This window comes from Ursus maritimus, unplaced genomic scaffold (genome assembly GCF_017311325.1).
Source record: "Ursus maritimus isolate PB19 unplaced genomic scaffold, ASM1731132v1 scaffold_35, whole genome shotgun sequence".
Taxonomy (NCBI): domain Eukaryota; kingdom Metazoa; phylum Chordata; class Mammalia; order Carnivora; family Ursidae; genus Ursus; species Ursus maritimus.
This window is the reverse complement of record NW_024426119.1, coordinates 18,439,121-18,451,817: the sequence shown is the minus strand read 5'-3', so window position 1 is coordinate 18,451,817 and position 12,697 is coordinate 18,439,121. Positions and strand designations below refer to the sequence as shown.

Below are 12,697 nucleotides of genomic sequence, written 5' to 3'. Positions count from 1 at the left end.
CAACCACCTGCAGGGCACTAGGTATGTGCGCGCGTGTGCGAGTGTGTGCGCGTGTGTGTGTGTAGCCGAGAGGAGATTGGAAGTGGGAGGCAGAGACAGAAGTGGGCAGCTACCAGTGTATATGGGAGACCCCTACAGTAGAACTGCTATTGCCAGCACTGAAAGTCTAATTTGGTTTCCTAAATCCTTGGGCTGCAAAGCAGGTGCTCAGGTGGTCCTATGGTTGGAAAAGATGTTATTTGAATTATGATCTAGGCCAAAAATCAGAAATTATTCCCTATGTGCCAGAGACTGATGATCTAATTCTTTCCCTAAGTTTGAAATGTCTTTAAGAGGTTGGTAAATGCTACTGTAAATGAAAATAAGCTCCATAATGGTCTTTACCCCTGTAAGTCTCATGACACTTTCATTACACCTGCATCATCCCCAAAGACAAAGGCTGCATTTACCTGTCCATAGTTACAGGTAGAGTCGTCCGATTTAACTCCCATGTTATGACTGCAGGAGGCTTTGAGGAAATCTTGCATGCAAATCTAGCAACTCCACCTTCTTGGACCTCAGTAGAAACTGGCTGAATCTCAAATGCAGAAATAGCTATAAGATAAAGTTTGACAAATTTAGAATAAGGACGGGTACTATTATACTGCACTGTACTTGGAAATAACATTATGCTAGATATTACTTATCACACTTGAACTCCTGCCCAGACATAAGACCGACCCAATTTAACCAGCACAGAGATAATTTAGGCAATAATTGTGGAAAAACCACTGACAGTTGTCTAGCTCAGGGAATCTGGTCTCTCCCAGGATGAAATTATAAATAAGCTCTCAAGAAACTTACAACCTATTTGGAGGGGAAAAAAATTAACACAATTGAAACAAAAATAAACAATTAATAATGATACTTAATCACATACCATTTTTGTAGCACAAACTTCAAATATGGAAGTCAAGAAAGACAGATTAGACAGTTTGTAAAAGCCTTTACAGGGATTGGTTTTGAATTAAGTTTTGAAGACTCAGTTGGGTTTAGATGGAAGGTGGGAAAAGAAGACATCCCTGGTAAAAGGAAGCAAGCAAGCACAGAAGAAATGTGTAGCTTCTGTTCACAGGATTGTAAGGAAACAGCCAGGATTAACTGTTGCAGAATAGTTCAGATAAGGGATCATGGAAAAGTGGGAGGAGAGTAGTGAGAAAGCAGATTTGTACCATGACACAAATTAAGACATCATTGAAAATTTTTGAGCAAAGGACAACTGCAGTCCTGATAATAGCCGTGTTTGGGAGAAATCAATCAGGCATGGATACACAGGATAGAGTGAAAAAAGGAGAGCCTCAAGTCAAAAGACCAACAGGCGGTTTAAATAGGAATGACAGAACTGGGTGGTGGCAGTGAGAATGGTGAGATTCTACAGATATCTCAATGGAAACAAAGACATGGTTCTCACTGGACACAGACACGTCCCTCTGTGTTTGGAATCAAGTGAGGTTGGTATTGATGGAGCTGAATGAGAAAGGAGAGAAAGAAGACAAATGGTGTGAGCGTGCCTGATGAATAAAAGGTAGAGAGACTCAAGAGACTATTTTTAGTCTCATGTATTTCCAAAGTGGAGATAAGTCTTGAAGTGTTGATATTTCTAGAGATAATTCTTTCTCATTCTAGGCAGGCCTCCAGGAGCTAGTCACTGGTGTCCGTGCTTTTACATTTTGATAGAGTCCAGCTTCCAGGTAACACTGTGGTTTTCTTTCCCTCTACTGTTTTTCAGGATATAAAGAAAGGGCCCCAGTGATGGTCTTACTCCCCCTCTGCAGACCCCAGTTCTATATATATGTATATATGCATGCATTTCCAGTTTATCGACAAAGTGAGAAGTCATGAAGAAAAGCAGAGGGAATAAGGCCTATATGACTTACGTATTTTTCACTAGACCAAGAAGGGTAAAAAATGACAGAAGGCTACAAATTCTCCCTTAGACTTCGTTCCATCGATCTGAAAACGGATCACAAGACTTTAGAGGTACAGGACACAGCCGGTGAATAATGGTGAAAACACTCAGAAGCTTCTACTTCCAAAAAGCAGATGGGGGTAGAGTAATACCTTATATGTGTACGTAACAAAAAAATCCTGCTTCCTCAAGAACAGTAGTTCTCAAGCCGCTATGGTGAGCAGATAATAAAGTCAAAACCATTTTCATGATCACCATCATCTGCCTTTTTCACTCTGTTTCTCGAGTGTACGGTGTGGCAGACGATACTGCAACAGACTTAATGCAGAAGGAGATATGCCTGATTTATGGAGCATTAATTTCTCTTATTGATCTCATATTTACCTTGTTCGTGTATGAAGGGGTGAATTTTAGTTCTGGTTGTCATTCCTAATCCAGACTATATTCAATTTACAGATTTCAAAGTGGGAGATTTATCTTATTCTCCAGGCTTTACCACTCTAGAATGAAATATCTTAAATATAGTTTAATTTTTCTTCATAAAGCAGTTGTTCCTTCAGCCCTATCTGACTTCTTTACCCCAAAACATATCAAGCACCTGATTCAGTGTGTTTTACCTCCTCTCTCTCTCTGACTTCCCTCCATCCCTAATAGTCCTCTCTTCCATCCAGGCCCCTATCATCTCCTGCCTGAAGTCCTGTAGGCACCTCTTAGGTGAGATCTCTCCTACAAAAAAAGCCCCTGCAAACTCTCCTGCCTCAGTCACTTACAGTTATGTCCCATGAACACTGAACTACCTGTAATTCTCTGAATATACCATGATATTTCATACCCCTAAGCACTATATGAGCATATCCTTGTTGCTCAAATATCCTGGGTCCCTCCGACCACCTGGTGAAAATCCTATCATTGTTTAGCACCTAGTTTGCTTGTCCCTTCCTTTGGGAAGTTGTTCCTGATCCTTTTCTCTGCAACTTCTGTATGCTACAGACCTCCACTGACACTTTTATCCCACAGTATCACAACCACGTCTTCACATTTTTCTCCCACTCCACACTATGAGCTCCCTGAGGGCTAGTAATGGGTCGTAGTCTTTGCAAGATCCCTTAAGACAGTGAATGGCAGAATTGGCACTAAAATACTTGTTGAACTGAACTTACATATTTTTTCTCTAATTATATTAGGTCTTTAAACACAGTAACTAGAAATACAGGGAGTTCCCCAGGCACAAATACAAATATTTCTCATCTTGAGAAGAGAATAATGCTTTTTATTGTTTTTCTGTTTGCTATAATTCCAAATGGTCCCCAATATTTTAGTGGCATTTATCTTTAGAGACAAAAATCTGATCCCCGACTATTAAAGGATTTTTATGAAGATTTAAAAAAAATAAGTGAGGGCTTTTTATAGAAGACTTTTTAAATAACTGTTGTGATTATTGAGAATAAAGATAATCACTTCCGCCTTAAGTAATTTCCCTCCAACCACTAAGGCACCTGAGCATTGTTTCCTACCCTAAATCTCGTCTAACCAATCAAACAATATGATCTCTCTGAACCTTTTTTTTTTTTTTTGAGCAGCTTCCTGCTTGCCTTCCAGATCCATAAGTCTATGAAACCCTTAGGATTTTTTTTTATGAAAACTGAACTAACTTTGTACTTTAGGTCAAATGTGCTAGAACTTTGGAGTCAGAAAATTCCAAGAAATAAAATGTAGATGGATGCATCCTCTGACTCAGTAAGGGTATTTCTTTTGGGGAAAGAGGAAAGAAACAACTTTTGAGATATAATCACATAACATGTAATTTACATACTATACAAGTCACTCATTCAAAGAGTACAATTCAATGGTTTTTAGTATATTCAGAGTCTGCAACCATCCTCATAATCAATTTTAGACTATTTTCATCATTCTAAGAAGAAACTCCGTATCTTCGGATTATCACTACGTAATCTATCCATCCCCTCCCCAACTCCAGCTCTAGGCAATCACTAGTTTCTTTCTTCCCTCGGCAGGTTTGTTGGGTTGAGAATGACCTATAACATCATTGTGTATAATGGGATTATTTGATACATGTATATACTGGGAAATGATTACCACAATAAGGTTAGTTAGTTAACACATCCATCAAGTAAGGGTATTTTCTTTTAAGATTTTATTTATTTATTTAACAGAGAGAGTGAGAATGAGCGCGCACAAGCAGGGAGAGCAGTAGGCAGAGGGAGAGGGAGAAGCAGACTCCCCGCTGAGCTGGGAGCCCGATGCAGGGCTTCATGCCAGGGTCTGGGATCATGACCCACTGAAGGCAGACACTTAACCAACTGAGCCACATGATGAGATCCAAGTAAGGGTATTTCTTGACCTCACTCTGGTTCTCAGCAAGGTCTCAAGTAAGTATAAAGATTTTTTTTAAGCCCCTAAACACCTTTATATTTAACATTTCTCACTTTCTGGTCTTCTTTGAAAATTCAACCTGCTGGCAAAACAATTTTTCCTAAAGAAGACCAAGCCAGGGATGCCTGGGTGGCTCAGTCAGTTGGACGTCTGCCTTCAGCTCAGTCATGATCCCAGGGTCCTGGCATCAAGCCTCACATCCTCACACTCTGTGCAGTGGGGGAGCCTGCTTCTCCCTCTCCCTCTGCCTGCTGCTCCCCCTGCTTGTGCTCTCTTTCTCTGCCAAACAAATAAATAAAATATTAAAAAAAAAAAAAAAGATGACAACTAAGCCAGATACCCCTTGGGACTCTCATCAGTACCTCTGAGACTAAAGAAAAAAGAGGCATTCATGATTCAACAAAAATAAGTTGCTGTCCGTCTGACCATAACTCCCCCATCTGCGTACCAACCCCATTCTCTTCCCTCACCTCTGGGAACCTGATGTATCTGCCTTTTGTCTGTCTGTCTCTCCTGCATATTCAAATTCTTTTCCTGGATCATTCACTGGGCCTATAAGAGTGATTAAGTTTCTCCAAATATCAAAACACAAAAAGAACAAAACTCTAGACCTCTCTTTACGGCATGTAACGCTCTAGCAGCGATCTACCCTCTCTCTTCCCCATGGCATTAAAACTTTTCTAAAGAGTAGATGATTCCAGTTCCTTCCCCGTCTTCCTCTCTGACTTTATACCTCAAACATCTCATTGGCCTTCTTCCCCTATTATTTTATTGAAACAGTGTTAATGACACTGCACACTCTTATTTCTTACACACTTTCATATCTATTTCTCTGGTTCCTCCTTCCAGTCTCCCTTTTCAGGGGTGTTCCTTCCCCTTCTGCCCTTCCTTCCAGAGATTCTCTGTTCTTTTCTCTCTCCAGATTCTCTTTGGGTGAACTCATCCACATTCAGTTTTCAATGACATCCCTCTCTTGCTGCTGATTTCCCAAAATACATCTCCAGCTTAGATCACCAACCTCAGAACTTCACACTCAGGGCTCCAATTGCTACTGGACATCTTCACCTGGAATTCATAAAAGGTACTTCCAACTCATCAGGTCCAAAATGAAATTATCTGATTTCCTCCGGCCTGTGTCTCTACTTAAGTTTGTCACACGACTATCCAGATACTCACCTGAGCTAGACACCATTAACTCCTTCTTCCGCACGCTCATTCACTTGTTCCCACTGACCTCAACTCCTAAACACGTCAGATCCACTGCTGTGCTCCTCTCCCAACGTCTCTCCTGGAACCACTATAAAAGTCCCTTATCTGGTCTTCTTACTCCCATTTTTCCTCTTGCCTGCTTCAAAAAGTATTCCTACACAAATATTTGATATGGCTGCACTGGGCTCAGAAGCGGCCTCCATCTATCAATTCAAAGGCTTCCACAGGTCAACCCATTACTGCTAAAACCAAAAAAGGAATAATCTCACAAAAAATGTGATTCTAATTTTAAATGTCAAAAAGCACTGTGCCTTAGTAACCCCTCCTAAGTCTTTAAACTGCTTAGCCTAATTATTAGGAAAACTGAATGCATATATATCCTTGCTACATCAAAAGGAACAAATAGCTTTCTTTATGCCAACTACATATTTTTAATTCTTCTTTGGCCGAGTACATTCTCAATAAACAGATTTACTGACTCCTTTTTGCAAAAAGGAAAAGTAGTTTGACATCAATTACTCCAAACCAAACTCTTTATAGGGTAAGCATGCAGCACTATTTAAACAGACACTCTTAAGTAGTTATATTTAAAAAACACTTAATATCTCTGCAATTAGAGATACACATTATTACTATAACACAAAGCATTTAATTTCTACAAGTCACGCAATATCAATCCCATTATCTGTATAATCACACCATTCATTTAGTTTGTAGTTTACCCATGCTGGTGCGCTTTGAGTCATGCAATTATTCATAAATATTATGGGTCAGATTAACTATCTCCTCAGTCCAGAAAAGGATTTCAATTATACCTATTTTAGAAAAATTTTAGGCTAAAGTAATCTCTTCTAAGTTCATTCATTCATTCAACAAATATTCATTGTCTAGTATATTCTAGGTGTCCAGGATCCAATAATGAACAAAACTAACAGAGGTGCTACCCTCAGGGATCTTTGTCTAATGATACAGAAAGGCATTTGACTAAATTACTATGCAAGCATATACCTTCAAACTGCGATAAGTGCTTTCAAGGAAAAATACCAAGTATTGGGAAAGCACATAACAGATAGAAATAACAATAGCTTAACATATTTTATTGCCAGGCAGTACTTTAAATGCATTATATATTCCCATTTATTTAAACCCCACACCTATTATTACTCCAATTTCAGTTGAAGAAACTGAGGCATAGGGAAGTTAAGCACCTTACTTAAGGTTCTGCAGCTAATAAGCAGTGAGGCTGGGATCTAAATCCAGGCAATCTCCAGACACCCTATGTGAATTCTCTCATGAGTAAAAGTTTGAGATCTGCAAGGTTTTTATTGAAGACAAAAATTACTGGTTCTACATCTAAGCACTTCTGCTTTGGTGTAAGTTAATATGCATTGACTTTCTAACTGGATAAGAACATGTGTTAAAATCCTAAATTTCCAAAACACAGTAACACCTTTAAACTCTTGCATAGGAGGATTCTGAAGCTAAGGCTCTCATCACAAGCAGGAGTACCTCTAGCTCTAGGAACCCATGGAAGAGAAGAGAGACAGGAATGCATGCAAACTGAATCATACTATCTCAGTCTAATATTTCTTTAGAAATCAAATATATTTTTTAAAAAAATCTACTTGAGGGGTGTCTGGGTGGCTCAGTCAGTTGAGTGTCTGACTGTTGATTCTGGCTCGGGTCCTGCTCTTGGGTCACAGAACTGAGCCCCATGTCAAGCTCCACACTTTGCGTGAAGTCTGCTTCAGATTCTCTCTCCCCCTCTGCCCCCCCCCACTTGCAATAAATAAATAAATAAATTTTTAAAATAAAAATCTCTTTAAAAATAGTTTACCTAATGGGAATGCTAGCTATTCCTACATTATTACTCACCTAGTCCTTAGCTCACATACATTTGATCATGAGAAAGCCAAATACTTGGAGAGCCCTTAGAGGTAGGGAGACCATTTAAGAGGCTCTCAGAACAGTAGACAAAAGACCGACTGTGGGTCCGAATGATGCAGGAGATTATGGAATGGAAGCGAGGGCACATATAAGAGATGATGTACACCAAACACCACAATTTGGCCACAAGGTGTTCAAGGGAAAAAGAGGAAGGATCCAAACGGCTGAGGTTTCTGGCCTATGTACCTGGAAGGCTGGGGTACAGTATCGTGTCTACACAGGGAGCACAAAAGAAGAGCTCAGACAGACTGGCGAATCACCATTACGGACTCATTTCCTCAGAATGAGAAGAAAGCGGACATATTAAGGAAGATTGGGAAACTATAGAATTTATAAAACAAAAGGCCAGGGCTTAATAATACAAACATCAAATATCTATCCAGCCTGATTTTTCAACTGGTCCAGATGTCAGGCTGTCATTAAGATTTGAAGACATCCCTCAGTTTATAGAATAGCAGCCTACAAAAATAGCAATGTATAACATGTAAAATAAGCAGAGAAAAGAATTTCTTACTTCTGAGGCTCTGCTGGGATGAGGTTGGGAAACATAGAGTTTACTGTTCTTCACATTTAACTTATTCTCACTTTTTTTTTTTTTAAGATTTTATTTATTTATTTGACAGAGAGAGAGACAGCCAGCGAGAGAGGGAACACAAGCAGGGGGAGTGGGAGAAAAAGAAGCATGCTCCCAGCAGCGAAGCCTGATGTGGGGCTCGATCCCAGAACGCCGGGATCACGCCCTGAGCCGAAGGCAGACACTTAACGACTGAGCCACCCAGGTGCCCCTATTCTCACTTCTTGATGATAGAAATCAAGGTATTAGAAACCAAAGTAGAAGACTAAGGCAAAACCTTAGCCTTAGCTGGTTTAAAGAAAATCAGGAATAAAATCCAAATAAACTACAGGACACGACTTAGGCAGATAGAGGGGGGCAGTATAGCAGTACAGCCTTGCAGTTAAGAGTGCAGATTTTAGGGGCGCCTGGGTGGCTCCATCGTTTAAGCGTCTGCCTTCGGCTCGGGTCGGGGTCCTGGGGTCCTGGGATAGAGCCCCGTGTGGGGCTCCCTGCTCACTGGGCAGTCTGCTTCTCCCTCTCCAACTGCCTACCCCACCAGCTGTGCGTGCTCCTTCTCTCCAGTAAAGAAAATCTTAAAAAAAAAAAATGCAGATATATTAAAATCTATGGCTCTGGGTTAAAATCACAGCTTTGGACTCATGTTCAGGTGCTGTGTGCCCTTGAGAAGTTACTCAACCTCAACCCTCATATCCCTCAGTAAAATGGGGATAATGTTTTATAAGGCTATTATAAGAATACTAAATGATACACACATATACATATGTGTACGTATATACACACAGAGCAACATGAGTATGTGTGGAGGCACTGCTGGGCACCTAGTAACCCTCCCTGGTCGTGGTGCTTGAGGTGGTAACAGTAACAAGATGTCCTGCTATGAATACACTGCTGTTACTTTCAGGACTATGACTTACAGAAAGGCAAACAAAGAATGTTAGTGACCATTATGCAACAAAAATAAACTTTAAAGCCCTAACAAAAGCAGAGGTATTCTAAGATCTAAAATTCTTTTTTGCTACTAAGCCATAAAATATGTTCGACAAATAATTCTCCCATTTTTCATGTGCATATATAAATTATTTGGAGAGGATAAAATCCCCTACTTAAATAACGAAATAATAGGGGATGGATTACAAGAAGATAGGTAATTAAGTTCAGATCTCTAGTGGCAGAATTGTGTATAATTTTTTGTACTTATATTTTTCCTACAATACATATAACTAAGAAAAAGTAATATTTTAAAATAAATTTTATATGTTTACATGGGGCATGGAATGAAAAGATTGCATAAATTTTCTACTGTTGCCCCACTACCTCATAAAATCCCTCACCTTTAATTTTATCTGCCTTCTTTTTAGTACTTTGAACTTCTCATTCTTTGGGTAGACATCACCTATGAGCTATGGATGCTTGATTCTCTCCCCAGCCAGAGCCTCAATCTGAGAATTACAAGAAAAAGAACATCTGAACAATAGCTACTTTTTCAACAAAAACCAAATTGTATAGAATTTTACATGAAAATTAGAAACTTCAGAATAGCGTGCAAATACGCATGTCTCTATCATGATAGTCTTAAACTTCGTTTTCCGACAAATATTTTTCTACTTTGATTTTTTTTCTCACGTTTTTCTATTTTATTTTTTATAAATTTTACTTACATTTTAGTTAACATACAGTGCAATATTGGTTTCAGGAGTAATTTTGACTTTTTTAAGGGGGGCATTAAATGGCAAAACATCTCTTATATTCTTATGCAAATCTTGGCTCTCTCCTTGACATGGACTTTGTTTCTGCCAATTCGGTATGATTTTACAAGTCTACAGCCTCCTTGTGAAACCTGACCTCTTTCTTCCCTCCACAGCCGGTGCTAACATAAAGCAAGAGCCCCACAAGAAGTCATTAAAGCAGTGCTGTTAAGAGGCCAGAGCTCTATAAAATAGGTAAGAAACAAGGTCTCAAGAAACATGCGCCATCCTCAAAAACAACCTTGCAAACACAATAAATGTAAGTGCCTATTTTATTTGTGACTTCCTCCTCTCCACCTGTCTACTTAATCATTTGCTTCTATGATTTATAGTCAGGAAGAAAAAAAAAGGATCAAAGACGCTAAGAGGAAAATGTTCTTCAAACTTTTACTTGATCAGAAAGCAACAAATGTATATTGTTACACTGGAAATACAGGACTACCATACTGAACTAATGTGCTATTCAGGTTCCTTAAAGGTTGCAATGAATAAAAAAAAAAAAATTTTAATACATTTTGATTTTAAAACCAACTAAAAATTATGGAAACACAGTCTGAAATGACAAAGCCATACAATAATTTAAAATAAGTTCACAGACGATGGAGTAAAACATAAATAAGTTCACAGACTATTCCCTAGTTTAAGAAAAATACCACTTCTTTTAAAAATCTAATTTAAAATATTCTTTCACTAAACAGAATATTCTTCAGTCAGTCGGAGTCCTGATGCGGGGTTTGTGGTCCTAAGGCTGTGGATCAGCCAAGATTCTGGAGGCCTGAGATGGTCAAGGACCGCACCAGTTGCTACTGCTACACCCCTCCTTGGGGAATCCTAAATGGCAGGGGAACATGGCCAGTGGTCACGTTCCAGTGCCCCTGTGCTGTTTCCATGGGTCTAAGTCACCGATCAGTAGCCTGAGGAAATCTGTGAACTCATCAAGAATACAGGGGCGCCTGGGTGGCACAGCGGTTAAGCGCCTGCCTTCGGCTCAGGGCGTGATCCTGGCGTTATGGGATCGAGCCCCACATCAGGCTCTTCCACTATGAGCCTGCTTCTTCCTCTCCCACTCCCCCTGCTTGTGTTCCCTCTCTCGCTGGCTGTCTCTATCTCTGTCGAATAAATAAATAAAACCTTTAAAAAAAAAAAAAAGAATACAGGGAGATTTCTATCTCAGACTCTCCATGTGTACAGTTTCAGAGTCCATCATGGAGTGTATACAGCTTAAAGTTTATTTCTATGACACTGATCTTTCAAATCATGCATTTGTCTGTTCCAGACGTTACTGATCGAAACACAGTTGTAACTTCTTTCCTCATCCGGTCCATTTCACTTTGAGTCTTCAAACTTGAAGACTGACCTGCAAATGAACAGGAAGTAAACCGAGAGACCCAATCCATCATTTAATCAAAGCATCAGGGTAAACGAGGCTTTACCTACTGTGGTAAAAACCTGATCAGTTAGCCATCAGTTACCCTGATACTTTACCTACTGAGGTAAAAATCAACCAAGGTACAAGTTTCAAACAGAAATTAAAAATTTATTCTATCTGTAAGTCTACACAAGAAACTACTTGTACCCTTTTTTAAAAAAGATTTTATTTATTTGAGAGAGAGCAAGCAAACACATGTGGGTGGAGGGGCAGAGGGAGAAACAACGTGGGGCTCAATCCCAGGACCCTGAGATCACGACCTGAGCCAAAGGCAGATGCTTAACTGACTGAGCCACCCAGGCACCCCCTACTTGTACTTTTTTAAAAAATGATTTTACAGAAAAAAATTCACCTCCTTAATAGAAATAATGTAACATATAAGACAGATGCATTCGTTCTGTGTCTTGGGTGTCAACCTCTTTATTCAGCTGTACCGAGTATAACATAGCTATTCTATAAATGGTTTATTACCTGACTTCTAGTCAATTTAGTATCCTGCTTGAAACTGCAGCAACTCCGACAACCAGCAGCTAAGAGCTGTACCTCTGCTTTTCAAAGGAAGTGTTTAGCCAAAATATGTGTCAAAATAAATATAAACAAAATAAAGGCTAGAAACTTTATAACAAGGCTGGAGTGCAGGGACTTTCAGAAATAGATCCCACCTGTAAGGTTTCCAGACTAGATTATTTTCCAGTATATTTCTACTGTATCCATGTTAAAAGACACCTTTAATAACACCTGAGAATTACCTGTTTCTTTGATATTTTATCAACCCTGTCCTGCCAAATGCCAGACATGGCTCTCCCCACACTCAAGTTCTCTGACTGGAAAGAGTGACACAAAGCTCTTCAAGTCCCCTTCTGTCAGCTGGGCCACTCATTGCTGTTCAACAGTTCTCTTCTTAATAACTGGTTTTAGGAATTTTCTAACTTTCCAATTTATTCAGGTCCCCAACCACTTGAATCCTAGATTATAAATTCCTTGCGTTCTGACTGTATATGTCTGTATGCTTCCAGGAGCCAGAACAGTGCCCTGCATACAACAGGTACTCAATAAAGATTTCTTGAGAGTGAATTCAATGAACCACATTACCATCTCCATCCTATTTGCTACAGAAAACTCTGACTCTTATCTCCCTGAGAAGATTATGGTAAATTTTGGCTATAGCATTCCGTACAGTATAACCCTGAGCAAATTACTCTTCTTAAACATAAGTGGTTATGTAAGGGTGCCTGGCTTGCTCAGTCAGTAGACCATGCAACTACTGACCTGAGGATTGTTAAATCTGAGCCACTGAGTGTAGAGATTATTTAAAAAAAATAAATAAAATCTTTTAAAAATGTGGTTATGAAGGGACTCCTGGGTGGCTCAATCAGTTAAGCGCCTGCCTTCAGGTCAGGTCATGATCCCAGGGTCCTGGGAAAAAGTCCCTCATTGGGCTCCTTGCT

At 39.6% G+C, this 12,697-nt stretch overlaps 1 protein-coding gene across 1 annotated transcript in view; it reads right to left on the bottom strand.

Moving 5' to 3' along the window:
- PRTG (protogenin) overlaps nucleotides 1–12,697 on the bottom strand; it is a 119,666-nt gene that overhangs the window by 59,477 nt on the left and 47,492 nt on the right. The window contains exon 3 of the mRNA XM_040620419.1: nucleotides 450–594. Coding sequence (XP_040476353.1) covers nucleotides 450–594 — 145 coding nt within the window. The remainder of the gene's footprint in view (nucleotides 1–449; nucleotides 595–12,697) is intronic.